Below are 26362 nucleotides of genomic sequence, written 5' to 3'. Positions count from 1 at the left end.
AATCCAGGATGACTCATATATTTTTGGTCTGAGCTGTGAGCGGTGGTAAAATTTCCTGAGATGAAGACCACTGGGAGAAGAAATCAGAATTGGTTTTTGACTTGTTTAGTTGAGATGCTTATGAGGGCTTCAAATGGAGAAGTCATTTGGCTCAACAAAAGTATTAATCTGTAATGCAGGAAAGAGGTCTGGGCTGGAGATCTACATGTGGAGATTCTTAGCATGTCCATGATATTCAAAACCATGGAACTGGATGAGACAACTGTAGAAGAGAGTTGTAGGTGGAAAAGTGGTCTGAGTTAAGGAAGTAATGACCAGTTACTGACAGCTCTTTCAAGAAGTTTTGTTTAAAGGGGAACAGAGGGACTTCCCCTGGAGGTCCAGTGGTTAGGGCTCCGTGCTTCCACTGCAGGGGGCACGGGTTCAATCCCTGGTCAGAGAACTAAGATCTTACATGCCGCGTGGTGCAGCCCCCCCCCCAAAAATAATAATAATAAAGGGGAACAGAGATAATACTATTAATAATATTGCATGTCATTTCCCATGTTTGGCACTTAAAATATGATGTTTCTAATCTTCATATCTATCTTGCAGAGTAAGTATTATTAGTCGCATTTGTTTCAGATGAGAAAACTAAGGACGGAAATGACTTACCCAAGGTCACACAGATAGGCAACATCAAAACCAAGGTTCAAACTTAGCTCTGTCTAGTAGAATGACCATATTTTCTTAGACAAGTCAGAACCTATAACCAGATGCAAAATTTTTTTCCTTATTTTTGTATTTATTTATATGGAAACATGTATAAAGATATAACAATTAAATAATAATTAGTTACACATGTGATAAATCTTTGTTAAAATATTTTGAAAATGCTATTAGTATTCTAATTTCTGGATTGGTTTTTTTTTCCCCCTATTTTTTTTTTTTTTTTTTTTTTTGCTGTACATGGGCCTTTCACTGTTGTGGCCTCTCCCGTTGTGGAGCACAGGCTCTGGACGCACAGGCTCAGCGGCCATGGCTTACGGGCCCAGCCACTCCGCAGCATGTGGGATCTTCCCGGACCGGGGCACGAACCCGTGTCCCCTGCATCGGCAGGCGGACTCACAGCCACTGCGCCACCAGGGAAGCCCGGGATTGTTTTATATTTATAAGCAGCACAATAGGGAGTTGGTGGAACATTTCTGTTTTAACTGGACAGACATGTCTTTTGTTTTAAATAGATGCTGCTGTTCTCAACAATGTAGCACATACATTTGGCCTAATGGACACAGTCAAGAAGGTTTTAGACAACAGAAGGAACCAAGTAGAGCAGGGAGAAGAGCAGTTTCTCTATACTCTGACAGGTATGTGTAACTTCTCTCTTTTCTTAGGTGATATTATACTAATATCCTTGAGTCTTGCCATTCCTTTGTTGACTTCTGTTGGGACTGGATTGGCTTGCTTCTTCTTTCTTTCCTTCCTTCCTCCCTTCCTCTGTCCTTTCTTCCTTCTCTCTCTGTCTCTCTTTCTGTCTCTCTCTCTCTCTTTCTTTCTTTCAACTCACATAGTATCAGATTTGGCTTTTTCTTTGTACATAGTCCTAGGTGAGGTGGAGTGGTGGGAAGCAGAGGAAGCACAAAGGAAAAGAAAAGAAAGCCAGCAACATGATCCTCCTTCTATATCTTTGGAGGATTAAGATGTCTGCTAGATCGCTCCATTAGTCCAGTAATATAAGTGGCAGAAGAAAAAATTGGCCTTTGTCTTTTTTACATTATTAATACTGAGTCTTTTGATATACATTTAGCACTTTCATTATTTCTGGTAATCAGAAATTATGAGCACATGGATAATTTAACTCTTTTTAATAAGTACTTTGTGCTGGTCTCCAAGCTAGGTTTTAGAAATAAAATGTTGAATAAGGTAGCCTCAGTCTCTTGAGGGCTTTCAAGGAACTGAAGGGAAAGCAGACTTAGAAATAAGTGCAAAAAGTAGTCAGTTTTGTAACAGAGGCATATAGCAGGTATAGTGGTGGAACAAAGGGAGTTATCATTTTTACCCAGAAAAGAATCAAGAGAAGCTTTTGGAGGAGGTAAGGCAGTGAAAGATGCAAGACAAGTTGGAGGTATGGATTATCAGTCTTAAATGACATAGAATATATTATAATAGTCGGTCATGAAGACGAGAGGCAAGAAAGATCATTTGGTAAGAGAAGAACAATTTAGGTTGTTTTAAACTTATTTTTATGCCCAGTTTATATTTTAAATTCGGTTTACCAGGTGTTCTCAGAGATGCCCTTTTTCATTTGATCTTTCTAGGAATATTATAGGCTGTTTCCTTATTTTACAGATAACCCAGTAGAGGCACAGAGAGGATAAATGATTTGCCTGGGACCACATCACTCCTTGACAGTGAAGCCCAGAGTAGAACTCTGTCTTCTTATTTATAGTCCAATGCTGTCTTCCACCTTGAAACTTTACACCATCTGAAAAATGGTTTTTGTTAGAAATGTAGGCTTCTGGTCCCTTGTCCATATCATTTTAGTTATAACCACAGTGTACATAAAGTTGTGTTTTCTGCTTTTTTCACTGTGACATACTAATATTTTTCCAAGTTGCTACACAGTATTTTACCTAGACATTCTTTTAAGGATGAATTTAAATTTTCTTCAGTAGCTTATTTTGTTGCAGTGAACTTGTATGAATATAACTTTTCTTCTTATGTTCTCTTAAACTACTTCACAATATCAATACCATTTAAGCTTGAGGTTAAATGGTATTGATAATTTGTTTATGGAGTCTTGTGACCTATTGTCAAATTTTCAAGAAGATTATACCAATTTACATCACAAGTTTGAGCTCACCAACAATGGGCATTGTTTTTTACAATACACCCTGATTTAACTTTTTAAAAATTATAGATTTGGTATCTTGTTTAGGTTCACATTTCTTTGATTACTACTAAAGTTGGAAAAAATGCATTATCTTATAACCGTAAAAGGCAATGTTTTAAAGTTTTTGAATGTGTTCTTTATCACTCCCTACTCCTTTTATTCCAAACAAGGAGTTGGCTTGCTCTGGGTGTTCCACAGTGAGCAAGGTGCTCTACAGGTGTGACTGGTTATTTATTGGATGCTTATCAGGTGCTAAGCAATAGAGAAGTTCTGGTGTAGAACCAGACTCACCAGTGGTCATCAAGGTTGGATTGGACCCTTGGGAGAGGGATAGTGATAGATGTATTGGGGTGGAAAAGCCACCAAGTTGACGCTCTGTAACATGCTCTGTAACCGTAAGGAAGTCGCTTTATCTCTCTGGATCTATGTCAAAATGAATGTGTTAGAACTCTTAAGACCTCCTTCAGTTCTGTAATTCTTAGGGACTTCCTCTATAACTTTCTGTAGACTTCTCTGGGGGCTAATGGTAGACTAAAGCCATCTGGGTCACCAGCAAGTGATCCTGCCTTGAAGGACAGTTTGGGAATCACTGCTTTTCAGAGTGGCCATTGTAGCTCCTTTGTGGGTCCATGGCAGTTGCAAAGGGATTATGCAGATATTATTTTCATCTGTAGAGCCAGGCAGGGCATATATAAGCTGGTAGACCAACTGGAGACTTCTTTGGTTTGCATTTTGGTGACAGGTAACAAAATGCCACAGGAGCTTCTAGAGTTGAGCTATAGTAGGATCACAGCACGAAAAGATTCTGAATTATTGACCTGTCTATAATCACACAATGACATGTAGTAACTGGAGGGATTTTAAAGACCATCCAGTCTAGTTTCTTCTTGAAAACAATGAAATGACTTGCCTGAGGCTACATAGTAGCAAAACCAGGGCAAGACCCCAGGTCTCCTCACTCCCAGTTTACTGTTCCCAAGATTATACTTCTCTCCACACAAAGTCTGTCTTTTTTCCATAGACTTGGAACGCCAGTTGGAAGAGCAGAAGAAGCAAGCTCAGGATCACAGGCTGAAATCCCAGACGGTTCAAAATGTGGTATTGATGCCTGTGAGCACTCCTAAGCCTCCCAAAAGGCCCCGGCTCCAGCGGCCAGCCTCTACCACCGTCCTGAGCCCTTCTCCTCCTGTCCAGCAGCCTCAGTTCACAGTCATCTCACCCATCACCATCACCCCCGTGGGTCAGTCATTTTCCATGGGCAATATTCCAGTGGCCACCCTCAGCCAGGGCTCCAGTCCTGTGACTGTCCACGCACTTCCTTCTGGCCCTCAGCTCTTCCGTTATGCCACAGTGGTCTCATCTGCTAAGAGCAGCTCACCAGACACAGTGACCATCCACCCTTCATCTAGCCTGGCGCTGCTAAGCTCCACCGCCATGCAGGATGGGAGTACCCTGGGCAACATGACCACCATGGTGAGCCCTGTGGAGTTGGTGGCCATGGAGTCTGGCCTGACCTCAGCCATCCAGGCTGTTGAAAGCACCTCAGAGGATGGGCAGACCATCATTGAGATTGACCCAGCCCCAGACCCAGAGGCTGAGGATACTGAGGGCAAAGCAGTCATTTTGGAGACAGAACTGAGGACTGAGGAGAAAGTCGTGGCTGAGATGGAAGAACACCAGCATCAAGTTCACAATGTGGAGATTGTGGTCTTAGAGGATTAACTGGGGGTCTCGGGGCCAGGAGATATGTTTTGGTTTGGAATTTTAATTATTTGTTTATTTTTATCATTGTCCCACTCATTTCCACATAGGATCCTTTTTTTTAAAAAACAAAACCTTGTTGTTGTAACTGAACAGGTTGGGTCCCTTCCACCCCCTCATTGAAAAATGGACAAAACAAGCTGCCCTTCCGAAAGTTGAGAGTAGGTCACTCAATGTCCTAATCCTCTTACACCAAGAAAGTGATTTCTTTTGGGGGAGGCATCAAGATAACCAGAAACCCTATCCAGAAAGCCCTTTCCAGGCTAGTCTGTCTGTGTATGCATGTGGTTTTATTCTCATAAAGGTGCATTGACCAAACCAGGGAACACAAATCTGGCCCTGGAAGGCAATCCACTCACACGTGGATGCAGAAGGATACTTTACTCTGTATCCTGGAAGGGGCCCTCAGAGGCCAATGCAAAAGTCTGAAACAAAAGTAAGTTGCACTCTGCTTGGAGGGGAAGGTGGCATACCAGCAGCGGCTTAAAAAGGGAAGTGCTTTGGCCAGGATGGGGCAAGGAAATTATCTTACTTCCAGAAGTGCAACTGATGCCTCTTAATATCTCTGAGGGTTACTACCATGGCTGCCATTTTGAGGCAAGGCCAGTGTTAAGAAGAAGGGTACATTTCCACCGAGCAAGTGGCGTCAGAGGCCTGTGGCTTGGCAGAAATAGAAATCCAGAGACGTCACAGCTGTGCTTTGGGGTTCAGGTTCACCTTGCCCCCCACTTTGTCAAAACACTTACCCTCCTAGTCCATTCATTTGCAAACTGTGTGATGTGGTGTAAATTGCTCTGGTTCTTGGACTGTGGCTGTTCTCGGGGTGGGGCTCCAAGGCCATCATTTTTATTGCATGACTCCAGGAGCAGGAGAGTTTCTCTTCCAGACCAGCTGCCCTTTTTTTGTGGGGTCCTTTTTTGGCTTTGGAACCAAAAGCAGCCATTCATTTGGTGCTTCCTCTGTTCTACCCTCTGTTCCTCAGTGGTTAATGGCATCTCTCCTGGATCCCACGCTCTTCAGATTTTTGGCTGATTCAGAGAACAGTGACAGGTGCCTGCCTGCCTTCATCCCCTTTTAGATTCATATATACCATTTATACCACAGATGTTTCTGTGAGATATTGAGCTCATAAAAAAACCTTAGGTTTGGCAACACCCCACCCTATCCCGAGGCACCGACTAGATGTCTCCTCCTGAGCGAGCTGGACTCCCTGGGAAAGAAGCATTGTCTGCAACATTATATTATAGGAAATGTACCAGGAATGTAATAATAATATCTTTTGGGGGGCTATTTTGTTTTCTTCTTTTTTTTTTAATGTTTTTGTATATTTAGAGATGGGCCCGTTTTCCATGCTGTGATTCCTTCTCTTTGACCATCTTCAGTGTCTGGGGCAAGAGTGGAGTCTGTTTTTTGTTTCTTTGATTGCGTTGTTTACTGCACTAGGAAAAATATAGGGAAACTGCAGACAATTTAAAAGAAAAATAGGTCAAAAAAGAAAGCATACACTTTAGGAGTGGGAGAGTTTTTTTTTTTTAATTAAATACAAAACTTTAACCTGTAGTTTCCTTTTTTTTTTTGAAGGCACCCACCTGAAGCTATGTTTCTTCCAACACATGTTGGAAACCCTGTTGTTAAGCAAGTGAAAACTGCATCCTGCCATCCCTCAGATAGCTGTGTATAGCTGGAGAAGCCCTCTAACTTGAAAGGGTCAATCTTAAAAGCCTTATGGGTGAGATTTCTGAACCCCATACTGTTGTGGTTTTCAGCTTTAAAATTGGGGTTTTATTTTTCTTTTCAAAATATCTAATAGACATAGCAATCAGTTTAGAACAAACCTTTGGCCCTTTATATATCTTTAGTGAAGGAAGTGGCTTTTATTTCTTGCTTCTTTAGGTTGTCTGTTGGTACATAAACAAAAACAAAATTTCTGCCTAAGCCTAAAACTACTACTTGAACCTAGAAAGGCACAAGTCATCTCTATTGCGGTTTTTAGGGACACTTTTATCTTTCCCAGAGACAAGAGGCTCAAATCAGGACAGAGGAGGAGCCCTGGAGAACACCTACCCACTAGCTCAGGTTCCTTTCTTTCCTCCATCAGAGCTGTTGGTAGTTTTAAAGTAGTGTGAGCGTCATGCCCCCAAAGTCAAGAGATCACCTCCTAAAGACAGAGCCTGTTTACTTTCACTACCTGGATATTCCAGCTGGTGGAAATCCATGAGCTTTGTTGTTTTCCTGGTCTTCCAGTAGCCTGTCATTATTGCTAGATGCTATGCACCCATTCTTGAGTGTGGGTTTCCTCACAACCCTGGTCTACATCTCAGACAGGGTGAGGCACATGCAAGACACTGGTATATACACAAGCAGTTACAATGAATCATTCCTCAGGCTGAGTTGGCAGTAGCCATCTAATCTTTCTGTTCATTCATTAAATAAACATTTGTAAGTACCATCTATGTGCCAGGCTTTGTGCTAGGCACTGGCAGTACAGAGATGAAGGCTCAGTCCATGCACTCAAGGGATTCATTCTCCAGAGGTTGTCTGGAGTTAAGAACTACATTTCAATATAATAATTGGTTTCCTTTGTAATGCTATGTATTTTATTTCATGCGTTGATGAACATTGTTCCGAGAGTTGGTCCGTAGGTTTCAGAAGGCTACCAAAGTTACAAAATGGTTAAGCCTTTCTCTAGTGAGATACTGAAATCATCATATTGGGGTAAGTGCAGTGGTAGAGCTATTGGCTGGGAGAAGAGAGAACAAGGGGTCAAGCATCTAACCCAGCTTGGAGGCAGGGGTCAGCAAATATTGGAGTACTTCCTGGAGAAGATGTATACCTAACCTGATTTAGGAGAGACCATTTTTGGCTACTTGTTTTGCATTCCATTTTCAAGTAGTTGCACTTATTTATACAAGAGGGGAAAAAAATCCTAAGTCTCTTGTTGCTTCTGTCTCCAGAGCTAGGCAGAGTCAGCAGCTCAGGCAGTCTCTTCTGAGAGCAACGCACTGGTGAAAGCCCAGTCATGTGTCAGTTTCTCTGAGCTTCCATCAGATGAATCCAGGGCAGGTAAATGCCCCAAACCTTCCTGTCATCTGGTTTCCACAAAGGCCTCAGAGTCAACTCTTGCCTTGGCCATGTCCCTGTCTGACCCCCGCTTTCCTGTTCTCTTCCCCTTTTCAATTTCCAGGTTCCATCCCTGCCCCCCTCCCCAAATTAAAACAAAACAAAAACTCCCTGGCGTTCTGAAGTAAAAAAGGGACAATAGATTTGAATATTTAAGATTTAAAGCTACTTCATATGAAGTTTCTTTCATGCTTCTGTCCATATTTGGGAAGGAGGACCGGAGTTAATCCAAATACCTTGGAAATTAATATTCAGTTTAGGTGGTCTGAGACACCCTTTAGTGGTGGCATTTTAATCCATTTCATGAAAGCATTAAAGGTAAGTCTGTATGGTGGGAAGTACTGGTAACACTTGATGATAAAGATAGTAAAATCAAGCATGAAATATGGAACTACTAGTTCATTGAGTTATAATTGGTCCACCACTATCAAGGCGGTAACAAGGACAAAGAAAAGGTTGAATTCTCAAAATACGCACGAGTTTGTGATTCACTTTGGGTAATACTCCTGAGGAAATAGTCCTCTCTGAGACAAAAATTCAGATTCTAGGCTAGCCCCTGCATTTTCAGTCAACTTAACCTAGTACAATTGATCACAGATCCCTCACACCTTGGATGCCTCCTCCCTGGGATATTCTTGTGTAGTTTGTAATGTACTACAATGACAACCAAGGTGGTTGCCCTAAACAAGGGATCAGTTCTGCTAGATTGGAACTCTCTGCCCCTGGAATTTCTCTTCTTAGCCTTTATTCAGTCATTTCTAGGTTTCCTTCCCAATCCTGGAACACCTTTCTTAGTCCTGAGCTATGCAATTTCACTTCCCCTAGAAGGTTCTACTTTCCTTGAACATCCTTATCGTACTCCTGCCTCTCTAGCCCTTGCTTTGGGGAACCAAATGTGACTTAGTTCCCAAATTCTGCCATGTTAGTAACTGCCTTTCTGCTATGTCAGTAACTCAACTCTTGAGACAATCACTTCTTCCCAAGAAACCCCCAAGACCCAAACCTCAGCATACATCCATAGACTGCAGTCTTCACTGCCTAGAACAGCCTTCTTCATCCATCACCTGAATTGAAGCACCTTTGAGATGTGCTTGTAAGTTCCCCAGAACACACAGATTGTAAAACCTATCTTTTACACCTGATTGATTCTCTACCTATGGTCCATGGCCCAGGCTAAGACATGCCTGTTTCCTGGATAAATTATTTCAGCCCAGTATGATTCCTACTACCTCTTCTGTTATGTCTTATGAGCCTCCCAACCTGAAGACTCCTGGTGCTCTCTCAACCTAAAGTAGGCCACATCCTACTTTGAAATTGCCTCTGGGTTCTCCTCCTGTATCTATAGTTTCCAATTCTGTACCTTTACTAGTATTGGGCTTATAATATGGTATATATGGGTTGATTTCTCTAGTTTGAGAACAAGAGCGGACATTAGTATTGGATCACATATAAAGGAAAATGTGAGGCTGGGTAATGACCCAGAAGGAAAGATGGGTTCCTCATTGGGCTTTGTAGGAGCTTCTGTAAGAGGGGGTGTGGGGGATGTTACCTGCATTTCAAAGTATAAGTTTTTTTTAAATTAATTAATTAATTTAGGCTGTGCTGGGTCTTTGATGCGGCACATGGGCTTCTCTAGTTGTGGTACGTGGGATCTTAGTTCCCCGACCAGGGGTCGAACCCGGGCCCCCTGCATTGGGAGCACGTAGTCTTAACCACTGGACCACCAGGGAAGTCCCCTCAAAGTATAAGTTTTAAAAAAAAAAAAACTTCTCTGCTGTTTTCTCTAAAGAAATCTACGTATTGTAGAGCAAATTGGAAGCCCACAGCTCTGATTCAGCCTTAAGATTTACTTTGGCCCACATTTTAGTTTTATTTTAACTTTTTATTGAAGTATAAATGCATACAGGAAAGTGCACAAATCACTGTACAATTTGATAAACTGAACATACCCATGAAATCAGCTTTCAGATCAAGGGGAAAAAAAAAAAGTCACCAGCACCTCACCCAGACAGGGTAACCTCTATCTAGCTCTCTAACATCATATCTTAGTTTTACCTATTTTGAACTCTTTAGGGACTGGCTTTTTTCCTCTCAACATTATGTTGTAAGATTCACCCATAATGTTGTGTGAAGTGTAGTTGATTGCGTCCCATTGCTGTGTAGAGACTGTTATTATTTACTATGCCACAGCTGGGTAGCTTACAGTTTGGGGCTATTATAAATAATGCCTCTGAACATTTTTTTTTTTTTTTTTTTTTTTTTGGGCCACACTGTGCAGCTTGCAGGATCTTAGTTCCCCGACCAGGGGTTGAACCTGGGCCCTTGGCAGTGAAAACAACAAACCCTAACCACTGGACTGCCAGGGAATGCCCACCTCTGAACATTCTTGTACGTGTCTTTTGACGAACATACATATGCATTATGCCTATGACAGTTCACATGAAAAATTCAAGATAAAGTTTTTCTTAAAACAACAACAAAAAAAAAACCCACAAAGCCCAGAAGATCTGACAACACTGGGTCCACATTTCCTCACAGCAACACCTGACTGGAACTGAGGCCTGTCTTAGGTGGGCCATGGCTTCTTCACGTACTGTCACTCCCTATTACAAACCCAGATCTACTTATTTTTGGTAGCTTATTTTTTTCTTTCAATAATCTCAAGCACACTCTTCCCCCCAGATAACTGCAAAGCTTATTACCTCATTTCCTTCAGGTCTCTATCCACATGTTACCTTATCAGAGAGGACCTCCCTGACCACCCACCCTATGAAAAGTGGCAACTTCCTCCTGCACTATGCTTCCTATTTTCCTTTACCCTGCTTTATTTTTTCTTTCTTTTACTTATCACCTGACATACATGTATTTTTTTCTCCCCCAAGTAGAATCGAAGCTCCGTGAGAGCAGGGACCATTCTCGTCTCTTAGTCACTGCTGTTTCTACAGTCCCTGGAACAGTGCCTGGCATGTAGCGGAAACTGGATAGATATTTGATGCATGAATAATAAGAAGAACAATAATAACCAATACTTACTGAAGGGTAACTATGTACCAAGCATTTTTCTAAGCACTTTACATATGTTAATCCATTTGATCCTCAGGACAATCCTATGTGGTGAAAAGCATTATTTACTTCATTTTACAATGAGGAAACTAACACTTATATTCTACTCTAAACCATAGCTACATTTGAAACGTTGTATACGGATCAAATTTATTAAACAGAGTCTTTAAATGTACTAGAGAAGCTTAATACCTAAAAGGAAACTTTCAACAAACCATTTTATTAGGATGATGTTTTGCTGATAGCATGTTTAGTCGCTACTTAGGTTGTTTTGTTTACAGTCCATTTCACCATCTCTCCACAGTACTGCAGAGGGAGTGGTGGAGGGAGGGAACTTCCAGTTACCTGAGAAAGGATTTTAGAACCCAGATCATCTGTCCTGTCCATCAGTCACAGGAAGTACTGATTTATCACTTTGTTAAAAGTGGTCTTGTCTTGTTTGAGATGACATTGATGTCAGGGTCCCTGGTTAGAACTCCTTCATTTGTTCGCTAAGCTCCTACTGTGTAGAGCCCAACCCCATGTGCTTTGTTACACAGGGAACCTATTCCATAGAACATTGATAATATTGTAAAACCTTTGCCCACTGAGCAAAAAGATATTCCCCTGCTCCAGGAACAAAAATGGAATCACTATGCCTCAGAAATGCTAAGTTAACATTTCCATGACTGAGACATTCTGGTTAGCCTTTCTGAGCAAACTGGACAGGGCTTCTCATATTCTTGCCTCTCACATTCTGTAGCTGCCACCCAAGGACCGAAAGGGAAGGATTTATCTATAAAACATTGTCACAAATAGTTTAGATGCACATTCACTGGTTTAACTATTTTTTCTTGGCACAGACTTAAAATTGAACCAGCGCTTTCTGGGGCTCCCTGGCTTCATTTCCCCTTGGCACTATCTCCAGAAATCTTGTTTACACTCCATTTTTCTCTCTGGCCTATTGTCTTAGATTGAGACTGTAAGCTGTTTCCTAGCACAGTGCTGCTCAGACTTTTAGATCCCATGGATCAATAAAAGAGATTAAAAAAAAAAAAAGGTCTTAGGAACCAACATGGGGTTCTCTGCATTACAGTTTATGAAATAAGGATATTTTAAAAAATGGCTAATTTTTACTGGCATCATTTGGGAAGAAAGGGCATTTTCACATCAAAAAAGTTAGGAGGGAAATAATCTCAGAATAAAGAACAGTCTTCTGCATTGAGAAAATTTGGCTTTATGAAAAGCTCATTACATTATCATTACTTTTCTTATATCTTGGGGGACTGGTGAAAATTTCAGCTTTCACCTCTAGACTCTAAGTTGAAACTTCAAGGCTCCTTTCCTGCTGGCTCTTTCTTGGTTCTTGTTCTTTTCTGCCCTTGACGACATCTCCAACAGGGTCCCTTGTATATACACAGCTGCGGATTCCTAGTGTCCTTCGGCCACCTGGTCCAGCTGTAGGTCTTTTCTTCCTTTAGCTTTGTTCTCACCTTGCTCTTTTCAAAACTCCATTCAGCAAGTCATAAAACACACCTGCAAGTTAAAAGCCAACCATCAGTTTATCTTGGGATCTCCACAGTGCCTTTCCTTTAACATTCAATTAAGCTAGTTAAATCTGCACATTTGACTTTTTAACCCCACCAGGTTTTCATTAATAAAATGCAGATTGACATTACTAGGGAGAATTTTGAAAATGAATGAGATAAATTAATTCAACAAACATTTGCTTAGAGTTGGATTATAAAGATTAATAATAAAAAAGTTCTTTGTCGTCTAAGCAGTCATAGATTTATTAAAGAGGCAATATATAAATTGAGAGTTGGTTCTCTTAATCTGGAGTCCGTGGGATGGATGGGTTTGGGGAAGGGAGTGCTAATGAGATTGTAGGCAAAAATTTGGGTGTATGTTCCTTTTTCTGAGAAGTTTCATTATTCTCATTAGATTTTCAACTGAGTCCAAGACTTCTAAAGGGAAAATATTGATGTAAACTTTTTTTTTTATAAATTTATTTTTGGCTGTGTTGGGTCTTCGTTGCTGCATGAGGGCTTTCTCTAGTTGCAGCAAGCAGGGGCTACTCTTTGTTGTGGTGCGCAGGCTTCTCCGGTGGCTTCTTTTGTTGCGGAGCACAGTCTCTAGGAACGCGGCTTTCAGTAGTTGTGGTGCATGGGTCTAGTTTAGTTGCTCTGTGGCATGTGGGATCTTCCCGGACCAGACTCGAACCCGTGTCCCCTGCATTGGCAGGTGGATTCTTAACCACTGGGCCACCTGGGAAGCCCAAACAGATAGTTGTGTTTTTTTTTTTTTTTTTTTTTGCGCGGGCCTCTCACTGCTGTGGCCTCTCCCGTTGCGGAGCACAGGCTCCGGATGCGCAGGCTCAGCGGCCATGGCTCACAGGCCCAGCCGCTCCGTGTTATGTGGGATCTTCCCCGACCGGGGCACGAACCCGTGTCCCCTGCATCGGCAGGCGGACTCTCAACCACTGCGCCACCAGGGAAGCCCCAAACAGATAGTTTTAATACACTAAGTTACCATAAGGAAATGTGACCGATATTATGGGTGAACAAAGAATAGAACACTTTCTTTCTGCTTGAGGGAAAAAAATATGGTTTCATTGATCAGGGTCTCGAAGGACAGATAGGAATTGGGGAGGGGGGATGGCAAGGACATTTGAGGCAGAAAAAACTGCATGTGCAAAGTCATGGGTCCCAGAACAAAATGTGTATTTGAGAAAAATGCTATGTGGCTGGAGCATGGAGTGCATGGTGAGAAATATACAGGGCTAGGGAGTGACAAGCTTTGAAAACTGTGTGGACTACAGAGAACCAGCAGAAATCTTTAAAAATAGGTTTTTACACTGTCAGTTGTGTAAAGTATATAAACATTTCTCAAAGGAGGTCCCTTCTATTCCTGCCTTATTAAGGGAGTGACTTGGGCAGCGAGGTCTGCTGTTGCTGAAGGCTGGAAAAGTTTGAGAACCAGAGCTCTAGGGCCCAGCCCAGGCCATAGCAAAATTCTGAAGAGTACGTAAAATCTGTCCTCCTTTCCTGCTTCTTTTCACTTTATCCCCACTGCCCCCTTCATATATCCAGAAGGATCCGCTTGGTTTCTACCTTCCAGAATTCTAAAATGGTTGAACTAGAAGGAACCTCAGAAGTTATTTTGGTCCAACTTCCCTATTTTACAGTCTTGGAAATAGACTGTGATTAGGAAGGGATTTACTCTCCGTGTCTCCCCTTCCATCTCTGGTTTGGTGCTGGGCCTGTTCCTCTCCTCCTTCTCTTCTTTTTGTTTTGTTTTGTTTTGCTTGGCTGCATCACTAACCAGGGATCACAGTGGAATGGAAGCGTGGAGTCTTAACCACTGGACCGCCAGGGAAGTCCCACCCTCCTTCTCTTCTGAGGAAATCCCAGGGACTCCTTTGGCTTCAACTAACATCCCCATACCAGAGACTCTAAGGTTTGTATTTCCAGCTTGATGTTACTCTCTAAGCCCAAACCTTTTAATTGTCTACAGAACATTCCTATCTGATGTTTTATGTTCTTCTGAAACCCAACATGTCCAAAGATAAATTGATGATCACAAAATCTCCTCTAGGATTCTCCACATTAGAAAATGGCACCTTACCCACTGAATCGCTCAAATCAAACTATTAGATATTATGTTGATATCTCCTCCTTTAATGCCCTCCCCACAATCCAATCAATCACTAAGACCTCTCATTTTGCCTCCTAAAATGTCCATTTTGTCCACTTCACTCTGTCTTCATCATCACTATAATAGACCATTATCTTTTGCCTGGACTTGCTGCAATATTCTTCTAACTCCTAGTCTACTCTTTTCTCCCTGAATCTACTTCCCACACTGCAATCAGAGTGAACCTAAAACATAAATCTGAGAATGCTGTGCTTCTATTAACCCTTTACTAACTGATCATCGTTTGTAGCTAACAACTAAAGGCCCTATTTTTCTCTTTTCTGCCCAATTCTTGAGTCTCATCTGGTGCCACCCTCTCTCTCATTATGCACCAGTCACGTTGGCCTTTTTTGCAGTTCTTCACCAGTACCAAGATCCTTCCCCGCCTGGGGCCTTTGCACATATTGTCTCTCACATCCCTTCCCTCCTTGTCTGGTCAATTTCTGGTCATCTTTCAGGTTCTAGCTGAAGCTCAGGACTTCAGGGAAAACTTCTTGGTCCTCTGACTAAGTGAGGTCCGTCTGTGCTTTCTCATTGCACTGTAACAACTGTGAGTGAATAACTTTTTTTTTTTAATAAATAAATTAATTTTTGGCTGTGTTGGATCTTCATTGCTGTGTGCCAGCTTTCTCTAGTTGCGGCAAGCGGGGGCTACTCTTCATTGCGGTGTGTGGACTTATTGCAGTGGATTCTCTTGTTGTGGAGCACGGGCTCTAGGTGCACAGGCTTTAGTAGTTGTGGCACGTGGGCTCAGTAGTTGTGGCACACGGGCTTAGTTGCTCCATGGCATGTGGGATCTTCCTGGACCAGGGCTTAAACCTGTGTCCCCTGCATTGGCAGGCAGATTCTTAACCACTTTACCACCAGGGAAACCCAGAAGTGAACTCTTAAGACTTTCTCTCTAGCACATTGCCTGGCCTTCAATAAATGCTTGTTAGAAGAGGGATTGAGTGCTTTATGCACCTAGTGGCAGAGGTGAACTAGAACCCAAACTCATTTCTGATATGGTATTCTTTTCTCAAACCATGAGCGGTCTGCCCCCTAAGATGATATCCCACACTCCAGACTTCCTCTCCCTCTTCCCAGTGATTAAATGTATCAGTCTTGTGTGTTCTGTTCAGGGGCCTATTAAAGCCAATCTGGTGAACTAATCCAGGTTTAGAGACTACCCTTCCCCCAGGATGTCTGTGTTTTAACTGGGAAATCCTGTAGGACAGAAAGTAATCTCAAAGGAACTAATCAAAATTTCAGGCACTATAAAAATATTGGAAGGAGGGAATTTTCACCATCATCCCTTAATGGGATTATAGGAAAGAAGTTTACAATGTACCAGATTTACTTTAATGTTTTTTTTAATTTTTTTGAACTTTATCTTTGTAGCAAACCTGTTAGGTAGATTTTATTATCCCCTTTATCAAATGAGGGAATCTCTGAAAGGTTTAGTAATTTACCTAATGTCGCCAATCTGTTGGAGAGGCCAGTGTTTCGTCACTCCCCCTCCCCGATTATGACTCCTGGTCTAATCCTTTTTTCACCATACCACTGCCGCCTTCAAGGGTACGTGTAGGCAACTGCTTACAGTTTACACATAAATCTGGGCCATGGGGTTAACTGGTTAACTTATATTTAAAAAAAAAAAAGGATTACTATGTTTCTTCTCTTCCCTTGGTGGGATCTACGCTCTGAACCTGGACTCTGCCAGAAGTCTATCACATTTGGTGCCTGACCTTATTCATTCCAACCATAAATGTGATTATGGGCAGAAAAAATGCGTTGAGCACTTTAAGCAAAATTATGATGCAAAATCCAAGATGCTGTGTTATTTATTTTACTACTGAGTCCACCCAAGCCTCCTGTATCCAGGGAGGGGATGGTATCAAGTTGACACTTGAGTGCATTATTTATCTGTTTACTACTATTTGCAATAACAAAAGCTGTTAGGAGATGGACTGTCCTGGGATCAAATATCCCTGCAGGAGTCAGGTTTGCCTCTGATTAAAAATGCTTCTGCCCATCCATCTTTTAGATCGCCTCAGGATTCTGGTTCCTGAATACAGGATTTCTCTTGGAGGTGGAGGGACACTATTATGTTCCTCTCAGTGTCAGGCAAACCTCACTACTTAATAGCTTTGTGACCTTGGGCACATGACTTAACCTCTCTGTTTCCTCAGTTATAAAACGGATTGGCTGACAGCTACATTGAAGATGCTGAAAGCCTTTAATATGTTTGAAAGCACCTAACAACAAAGCCTAGTCTACAGCAGGTATTCAAATAGCATTTATTTCCTTTCTTCCCCAGTAAGGACTCGTTGAAGGAACATGTAAAATTTTGTGTGGATGTGTGAAGTGTGTTTTTCTTGGAAATAAAGTCCACAGTTAAACAGATTATCATGGGGGCCAGCGACATCCCTAAAAAAGAATTGTGGATTCTCCTCCCGGCAACGCCGAAGGGTGAATCTCTTTCTCAGGGGACCGGATGTTTTCTGGATATTTTTGTTCTCTGGGCCCTATTTCTGTAGCCTGCTAACAGAGGAGGATAACCAGGTGAGGGGGTGTCTTTCTCAGGGCAGGGCCCCCTTGAACTTTCCCTGAGGGCTCTGTGACTCCTGTTCGTGTTCCCCCCCATATGGGGGTGGGGTGCCATCTGCAAGTGGGAAGCAGGTTTATTTTAAGGCCTCTCAGCCTTCGGGGTTCGCTTCTTCACTGAAAACCCAGCTTTTGTGGGTTCCCACAAGCTAGAGCTACTCCCTTCCCTCCAGCTGTTAGTCAAAACCTCGTGGTGCGACCCTGGCCGCCCCCACCCTCCTAGGCCCCAATCCCAAGGCGGTGGGGGCGGGGAGGCCGCGCGCGCCGCTTCCGCTCCTCCAGCCCACCAGAGGACGCTGCGGCCCCACCTCTGCCTTCCCGGAGTGCTTCGCGCCGGGCCCCTTCAGCGTGGGTGAGCGAATGTGAGAGTCAGCGTCGCGCCGTGCGCGCCGTCCGCCTCCGCTGCTCGGCGCCCTTATTTCGGCTGCGAGGCGCGGGCGCGCGCGTAAAGGCATAGAGACGGGCGTTGAGCTGTCGGGCTAGAGCGTCGCCGAGTCGGAGCCGGAGCCCGAGCCGCGCGCTGTGTCTCCGCTGCGTCCGCCGAGGCCCCCGAGTGTCAGGGACAAAAGCCGCCGCTGCGCCGCCTGCTCCCGTCGCCGGGGCTCATCCGCTGCCGCCGCCACCCTGAGGAGAGTCCGCCGCCGTCGCCACCCGTGAGGATCCGAGAGCCATGTCGGCCAGCAGCCTCTTGGAGCAGGTACAGGCCCGGCCCGCATGCCTCGGCCATTGTGTGAGGCGAGAGGGAGCCTGACTAGGCCCGGGCCCGCCGCCCCCGGTCGGGCCGAGCTGAGGCGGCGCCTTTAGCGGGCCTCATTTTGAGGCTCTCAGGCCGGCCGCGCCCAGCGCCTCGCCCTTGGCCCGCTCTCCCCGCTCCTCACTGGGCCTCGGAGACCGCCGGCCGCGCCGCGTCCCCTCCTCTCAGCGGGCCTCGTTTTTCTCTTGTTTCCTTCCCCTTCTTTGAAGCCCTGGTCCCCTCGCGTTGTTTGTGGCGCGGCCCCCCTCCTCCCCCTTGGCCCCGCCAGCGTCGCGCTTCCCCCGCCTCCCATCTTCAGCCTCCCCCTCACCCCATTCCTGACGCCTCTCCTTAGGCCTGCGCCTTTATTCCCGTCTCGGTCCCGGCTTTAATTTGTCTCTCCTTTTCCGTTTTTTCTTCGGACGATGTGCTGCTCGGCGACGTTTCCTTCCCCCGCAGAGACCAAAAGGTCAAGGAAACAAAGGTGAGCCCAGCTCCGCCGGTGCCCCTGGCGGGCGGGGGACCCCGTGTGGGGGGGGCGGGGTCTCCGGGAAGCGCCCCGGGGAGAGGACCTTTCGGAAGCCGCTTAGTTTGCAGGTGCCTCACAGTTAAGTATTTGACCCTTTTCGGTGTGTTCCTGTAGCTGGCGAACAGCTTTGTAGTGAACAAGGAGTAATTCATTAGGGGTGGGGGTGGATTCGGTTTTGAAATGTCCCAGGTCCTTAGTTTCCTGTAGGTCTTAGAAGGCCTTTGTTTTTCATCCTCGTGGATCACACTCTGGAAGTGCTCGCATGTGATGGGGGAGGGGAAGCGGGAGGGAATAGAAATCTAGAGGAGCCAATAAAATGACCTTTTTAGATCAACTTGCTCTGGGTGGAGGGAGACATTTTTACTGACGAATGTTGCTCAGCATTCATTCTCATCGTTATCCTTTCGAAACGCAAACTTATTTGCTCTGTGTAGTATGATTTTTCTCTGGTTAGGAGGTATTTGATTAGTTTGGGAGGTGGATTGTACGATTGAGACACTCCTAATTTGAATTTTTTCTCCTTTAGTACAAAATGGATCTGTACATCAAAAGGATGGATTAAATGATGATGATTTTGAACCTTACTTGAGTCCACAGGCAAGGCCCGTGAGTAGTTAACCATTTTCATGCTTGATCAGAGGATGCAGTATACCATTATTCTTTCTCTGCTCTATCAATAAGTTTCATTTTCAGGGGATGACTTTCTTAATATCAGTCAATATGTTATAAAACCAGTTGCTACAAATGTCATAGGCCCTTAAGGATCTTATCTCTGTTGTGAGCAAACATACCATTCTCTGAGGCTAGTACTGATAACATTTTACAGTGTACTAACAGCAACACTTGCTTGAGTAGTTCTTCCTCCTTAGCAAGAATGTAACAATGTAAAACTTAAGAATACTTTCTGGTGTTAAATGTTTTCACCTCCCAAACATTTTTCTTTTAGGAAAATTGGATTCATACGTGATGGGAAAAACTAACATAAAATCACCTGAACTTTATTCAGTGCTGCAGAACTGAGTATCTTCGTTTTGTCTAGTCACTAGTTAGTGGGTTCTTAGGTTATCAGAATTATTTTGGAGCTGGGTACTCTTTCAAGTTGAGCTCCATCTTCATCTGTAAAGAGCAATTTTGTATATATCTGGCTTCTTAGGGGAGCTGTATTTACAAAATGGAGTTGAAGGAAAATAAAACACTGTTGAGAACAGAGATCAAGAATGATGGAATTCCAGTTTTTGCAATGTAATCTGTCTTCTAATGTGAAGATTAGTTGCATGTAGGTCCATATATGACCATGAACTGTGCACAGAGACTTCTTTGATTCAGCAGTTCTTTTGTGTTACTATCTTGCATCCCAAAGACAGTCACAAAGTTGTAACTAATAAGTATAACTCACCAGACTAATAAACCAAAAGGAAAATTGACAACTCATCCAGAATATCCTAAAAGATGAAAAAGTTTGTGGAACATTTATATAAATTCTGAACAGATGGTGTATGATATTCATAACAGTCTTGAATAACTTGACAGTGCGTGCGCATGTTTGGGCCTAATGCTTACATAAAACTTTTTGATCCCTTGTGTAGAATTTTCTGAATTGAAAGTGTAGAAACCGCTTAAGCAAGTGATTGGAAAAAAGTTTTTGCAGAAGACAACCAGTTAATCAGGAAAAGTAGGGAAGGAAGTGGAGGAATGAACTATTAATGGGTTCTTGCTCTTGAGGTAGTTTGCTTACATAATCATTATAACAAGGAGAGTGGGAGCATTTGGAAACATAATTCTAGGTAGTTCTTGTGAAACATTGTGTAATTCAGATTTTTGAGCTCAGGGGCATGTGGGAACCTGCCAGTTCAGGTGTAGGCATTTAGCTCTATAGTGGCATAACCTGTGATATTAAATGTGTTTGTTTTTTATTTGTTAAGTAAGCTAAAGCTTGAATATTTTTGAAAAATTTGTGGGGGAGTTTGTTTTTTATTTAAGTAAGTTAAAGCTTAAATATTTTTGAAAAATTTGGGGGGAAATATAAATTTTGGTTGAATAGACATAATCTGAGACTCTCTGTAGTCTGTCAAGGCTGTTTCATCTACTTTTTAACCAGTTTTTTATTTTAATTTTTGAATTTTATTTACTTTTTTATTCAGCAGATTCTTATTAGTTTAACCAGTTTTTCATCACCTTATATTGGAATAATTCTTCAGGCTTAATCTATTAAGGGTGGTCTGAATTTCTTATTCATAATGGATTTGGGGCTGTTAAAATTATAACACTGTCTTCGAGAAATAGACTTCTCTTAAACTTGAGAGTATATGTGAAAGAGTTAGGTTTTTAAAAGAAAATTTAGAATTGGCAGAGAGAAGCACCACCATTTTATCAAACTATATTAGTTGAAATATTTAATCTTCAGGAGATGTGTTTTAGTGGCTAGGAAGAAGTACTGTTGGCTTTGGTAATACAAACTTAAGGCCTGACATAGTTATGGTCATCCAAGTCTCTTACGAACAAAACTCCCTATTGACTAGTTAGTGGATTCTTAGATACCAGAGCTGTTTTGAAGTTAAAGTAGTCTATTTTTGAGTTGAGCTGAGTCTATATCTATAGAAACCAATTCTATATATCTCTGGCTTCTTATTTAAGGGAGTACTTTGTGAGTTACTAGGATTTATGAAAAAGAACTGTCAGCATAAATGAAAGTAAGAATGTTTCTGCAATGTAATCTATCTTCTAATGTGAAGACTAGTTGAGTATAACTTTATTTCTGGTTGTCGTTCTGAAGGATGATTCCTTTTATAAAGATGTGGACTGTACTGTCTTTAGAATTATATTCCTGTTTTTAATGAAAAAGTTAGGTGTGCATTTTAGCTTACGGCCTTAACTTTTATAGGTGAAGCAAAACAGGTAGCAACATTTTTTTTGGTTTTGAATCCACTGGAAGCCACTGTGCATTTTCTTTCCAGGTTATAATTAAATAGTGGCATCTCTTGATGTTCCCAGATGGTTTGCCAGGAGGCTTTACTATAGAGTAGGTGTACTGAACCTTGATTTTTGGTTTATGGTTGAGGAATGGCTGCACAGATTTTTGGGGTAGAACTTGAAATTTCCAGTTATTTTTGTTTTATCTATTATATAGTAAGTTTTAATAGGAAACTCTTGTGAATACTTTTTCTTTCTGCCAATATTCCCACTCCTTCAGTCCAGAGATAGTGGTTTTAATGAAGGCATCATCTCAGTACATCTATAGAGGAAGACTTAAACTTAGTGAGATGACGGGTTTTCCCTTTTCTGAATTGTAGCACTAAAAGGTAAGGCTGGTATTCACTGTATGTCAGTTTAATTTTAAATGTTTAAGCAGTTCAATTATTAAACCAAAATATTATCTAAGTCTATAAAAATAGCAAGTTTATGGGAAGAGACCATCTGAAAAGGTCACTCTCCTTTTTTATGGCAATGACTGAAATATTTGAATTGTGTGAATAATTGGGAGAGGAAATGTTCTGGTCGTTTTATATATTTTTGTGTTTAGTTTTAATTAACCCTTTTTTCTTCTTCCACAGAATAATGCATATACTGCCATGTCAGATTCCTACTTACCCAGTTACTACAGTCCCTCCATTGGCTTCTCCTATTCTTTGGGTGAAGCTGCTTGGTCTACTGGGGGTGACACAGCCATGCCCTATCTAACTTCTTATGGACAGCTGAGCAACGGAGAGCCTCACTTCCTACCAGATGCAATGTTCGGACAACCAGGAGCCCTGGGTAGCACTCCATTTCTTGGTCAGCATGGTTTTAATTTCTTTCCCAGTGGGATTGACTTCTCAGCTTGGGGAAATAACAGTTCTCAGGGACAGTCTACTCAGAGCTCTGGATATAGTAGCAATTATGCTTATGCACCTAGCTCCTTAGGTGGAGCCATGATTGATGGACAGTCAGCTTTTGCCAGTGAGACCCTCAATAAGGCTCCTGGCATGAATACTATAGACCAGGGGATGGCAGCCCTGAAGTTGGGTAGCACAGAAGTTGCAAGCAATGTTCCAAAAGTTGTAGGCTCTGCTGTTGGTAGCGGGTCCATTACTAGTAACATCGTGGCTTCCAATAGTTTGCCTCCAGCTACCATTGCTCCTCCAAAACCAGCGTCTTGGGCTGATATTGCTAGCAAGCCTGCAAAACAGCAACCCAAGTTGAAGACCAAGAATGGCATTGCAGGGTCAAGTCTTCCACCACCTCCAATAAAACATAACATGGATATTGGAACTTGGGATAACAAGGGTCCTGTGGCAAAAACTCCCTCACAGGCTTTGGTTCAGAACATAGGTCAGCAGCCAACCCAGGGGTCTCCCCAGCCTGTAGGTCAGCAGGCTAACAGTAGCCCACCAGCGGCTCAGGCATCAGTAGGGCAACAGACACAGCCATTGCCCCCACCACCACCACAGCCTGCCCAGCTCTCAGTGCAGCAACAGGCAGCTCAGCCAACCCGCTGGGTAGCACCTCGGAACCGTGGCAGTGGGTTCGGTCATAATGGGGTGGATGGTAATGGAGTAGGACAGTCTCAGGCTGGATCTGGATCTACTCCTTCAGAACCTCACCCAGTGTTGGAGAAGCTGCGGTCCATTAATAACTATAACCCCAAGGATTTTGACTGGAATCTGAAACATGGCCGGGTTTTCATCATTAAGAGCTACTCTGAGGACGATATCCACCGTTCCATTAAGTATAATATCTGGTGCAGCACAGAGCATGGTAACAAGAGACTGGATGCTGCTTATCGCTCCATGAACGGGAAGGGCCCCGTTTACTTACTTTTCAGTGTCAACGGCAGTGGACACTTCTGTGGCGTTGCAGAAATGAAATCTGCTGTGGACTACAACACATGTGCAGGTGTGTGGTCCCAGGACAAATGGAAGGGTCGTTTTGATGTCAGGTGGATTTTTGTGAAGGACGTTCCCAATAGCCAGTTGCGACACATTCGCCTAGAGAACAACGAGAATAAACCAGTGACCAACTCCAGGGACACTCAGGAAGTGCCTCTGGAAAAGGCTAAGCAGGTGTTGAAAATCATAGCCAGCTACAAGCACACCACTTCCATTTTTGATGACTTCTCACACTATGAGAAACGCCAAGAGGAAGAAGAAAGTGTTAAAAAGGTAACCAGCTTACCCTTCTTAAGACTTTAAAGGAAGGAGAAGGAACTAGAGAGAACAGGAGAAGTATTACACTGAGCCATTAATAAAAGCTTTGTAAATAACACAAGTATCACTTAACAGTTCAAGCCTTAATGGAGGATAATTGGTCTTATCATTTGAACCTTAGTGTGAAAGAATATGGGAACATTAGTGGAGGACAGAAATGTGGGCTTAAGTTAAAGCAGAAACAAACTTAGAGAAACTGGCTTTACATGATGCAGAAAGAGGTGAAGAATGAGTCTGAAAAAAACACAAAGGGAATAATTGAAGTGATAGAAACGTAGAAATGAAAGTAGGAGAAGATTGAGGCTGTAATGTGGCAGAGAAAAAGATAATTCTGTCGGAATTAACTTTTGGCCTTGCTGGGGTACTGTAGTTATTTTCAAGAGTTGGTGTGTCACGAAGCCCTGACATTTCTGCCTGCCTGCTGACAACTGGTAGTGTTAAGAGGATGTTTTTCAGACCTTTCTTCCTTCTGTCTTTTGTAGTGTTCTGGTTAATCACTTTTTTTTTTTTCAAAATCTTTTTCCCATTAGAAAAGGTAATTATATAAAACTTGGAAAGCAGATCATCCAAAAGAGCTGGCTTCTTGTTCTTAACATTTGGTTGTATTCCTAAAGATTCACTTTCTCTTTTCCTCTGTAACAAGTGGGAATCTTGGACAGAGTGATAGGGAATAGTTCCAAAGTAAAGAGTTGAATTTATTTGAAAGGGTTGGTAATGCTTGATCCCATGTATTGAGTGTAAACTCTAGGACCATAAGAAAATGATAAAATAGTGGTTGGGGCAGATCATATTATCCAGAAGTTAGACATGCTGAAGTATAGGAAGTAGGTGAAAAGATAATGGCAAGGAGAAAATGTTTTTAAAACATATGTATATATTAATGATAGAATCCTGAGTGGTTAGCTTCAGATGTAAAATAAACAAAACGTAACAGACTTAATGTAAATACATTTTCCTTGAATTTGTCATAAATTCATAGGGATCTTACGTAATTGATCTAGGACCTGAGGCACTTGTTATGCCTTTATAAAGACTTATTCCTTTGAGCAGTGGGAGGAAGACTGCTCAGAGAAGTAAGTTTGCTCTGGTAGATTCTTGACCTCCATAACACAGAATCAGAGGTCCATAGTTGTCTAACTAAAGCTGGATGATTGACTTTTATTTTTGGCTGCATTGTGTCTTCGTTGCTGCTTGCGGGCTTCCTCTAGTTGCGGTGAGCGGCCTTCTCATTGCAGTGGCTTCTCTTGTTGTGGAGCATGGGCTCTAGGCGTGCGGGCTCTAGGGCACAGGCTCAGTAGTTGTGGCGCACGGGCTTAGTTGCTCCGCAGCATGTGGAATCTTCCCGGACAAGGGCTCGAACCCATGTCCCTTCCATTGGCAGGTGGATTCTTAACCCCTGAGCCACCAGGGAAGCCCAGGATGGTTGACTCTTTATCTTCCAGTGTGTACAGACAGATAAGAAATAGAGGAATGCTTGTCAGTGATGCTGAAAGTATTGGGGAGATAGAGCCAGGTTACTGGAAAGTTGGCTGTCAGAAAAAACTTGGTACTTTTTAGTTCTTTAAACTCTTTCCTTTCCCAGAGTTTAACAGTTTAACTTAAAATCCTCCAGAATCTATAGAAAAAAGATACTTGATTATTTTTGCCAAACATCTGAAAGGCTCTAAAGATGTCTTAACAGGCTTCTGTTTCTAGAGGAACAAGGAAGGAGGCTGTGGCCTTTTAGGCATCATGTAGTGGCATAGCAGATTATGAACGTGTGTGGGGGCATCCAGGTGCTTGGTTTAACTACTTGAAATATGCATAGTATTTGTTGCATACTAAGAATCTGCTTACTTTCATCTGCAAAGTTCTGTCCTACATCTTGTGATTTAAAAGCAGGAAGGCAAAGATAGGAGTATTTTTTGGAATGTGCAGCATAGCCGCTAAGATAAATTTGTATTTGTTAGAACTAGTGGGAAAGCTTGTGTTTAAAAGTGAAGTAGCAAGTCTGAGGATTGTTAATTTGTGTGCACTTTTAATCAAGTATATATCTGTATTCACTTGAGTGGTTCAGTGAATGATAAAACTTCATAAGTAGGTGTAAGATTCATTGACTAGCCTTGTGTTTTCAGTGAGTGTAATAATAATCAAGGTTTAGGGTCTTTGTTAAGCTAACTAATGGCTCTTAAAACTGTCTGTAAAGACTTTTGATGAATGAGTATCCTAATTGTTCTGAGGCTGGTGAACAAACCACCAAAGGTAAAAACTTAAAAGCTTCAATTATACTTGTGTCAGATTACTTTTTAGTTTACTTTCTTTAAGAAGAGCTTGCTGGGGTTTCAGGAAGGTCCCTATGATTGCTTCCAAACCCAGCTACCCTTTCAGTCAGTATTGCCTTACTCCTGTGTTGCCCACTGTTACCCTTTAACATCCTTACATAACTGACTGTAAACTGTTCTTCCAGTTTTTAATTAGGCTTCCAAGACAAAACAAGTTTCATGATAATGGGACTGATAGCTCATTGAAGCATTGACTCTCCTAAGTGGGGTGTTTGTATATGTGCCTTGGTATTATTTACAAGATTGAAAAAAATCTTCCAGCCAAATGGAAACTCAGTCAGTAGGGAAATACTTAAAACTTCATCCTGAAAATGATGTCACAGCTGTTCTAAAGTTCTGTGATTGGGCATGTTTCTTGGCAGAACACACTGAAGCAGAACTACAGCCATTTTTGCCTTGTTCTGTCACATGATCTAATTCAATACCATAGAACCTTCAAGATCTGTCTGGCTTGGATATTTTGGATCTGTCTGGCTTGACACTTCCAGCAAATTTTAGTGACTTCATTTACTTCGTTGT

General features: G+C 42.4%; 2 protein-coding genes across 11 annotated transcripts in view; both read left to right on the top strand.

Moving 5' to 3' along the window:
• GMEB1 (glucocorticoid modulatory element binding protein 1) overlaps positions 1-9933 on the top strand; it is a 34364-nt gene extending 24431 nt beyond the window's left edge. For all 10 annotated transcript variants that reach the window (XM_030872122.3, XM_030872115.2, XM_060309040.2 and 7 more), the window contains 2 exons: positions 1224-1346; positions 3894-9933. In XM_030872122.3, the coding sequence (XP_030727982.1) occupies positions 1224-1346; positions 3894-4594 (824 nt within the window). In that variant the 3' untranslated portion in view covers positions 4595-9933. The remainder of the gene's footprint in view (positions 1-1223; positions 1347-3893) is intronic.
• A 7597-nt stretch (positions 9934-17530) lies between these two features.
• The window catches only part of YTHDF2 (YTH N6-methyladenosine RNA binding protein F2), a 31519-nt gene continuing 22687 nt past the window's right edge, over positions 17531-26362 (top strand). The window contains exons 1-4 of the mRNA XM_030872083.3: positions 17531-17774; positions 18270-18294; positions 18866-18945; positions 21891-23477. Coding sequence (XP_030727943.1) covers positions 17748-17774; positions 18270-18294; positions 18866-18945; positions 21891-23477 — 1719 coding nt within the window. The 5' untranslated portion in view covers positions 17531-17747. The remainder of the gene's footprint in view (positions 17775-18269; positions 18295-18865; positions 18946-21890; positions 23478-26362) is intronic.

This window comes from Globicephala melas, chromosome 1, assembly GCF_963455315.2.
Source record: "Globicephala melas chromosome 1, mGloMel1.2, whole genome shotgun sequence".
Lineage (NCBI taxonomy): Eukaryota > Metazoa > Chordata > Mammalia > Artiodactyla > Delphinidae > Globicephala > Globicephala melas.
Note: the sequence above shows the minus strand (reverse complement) of the source record. Positions and strands in the feature narration are given on the sequence as shown.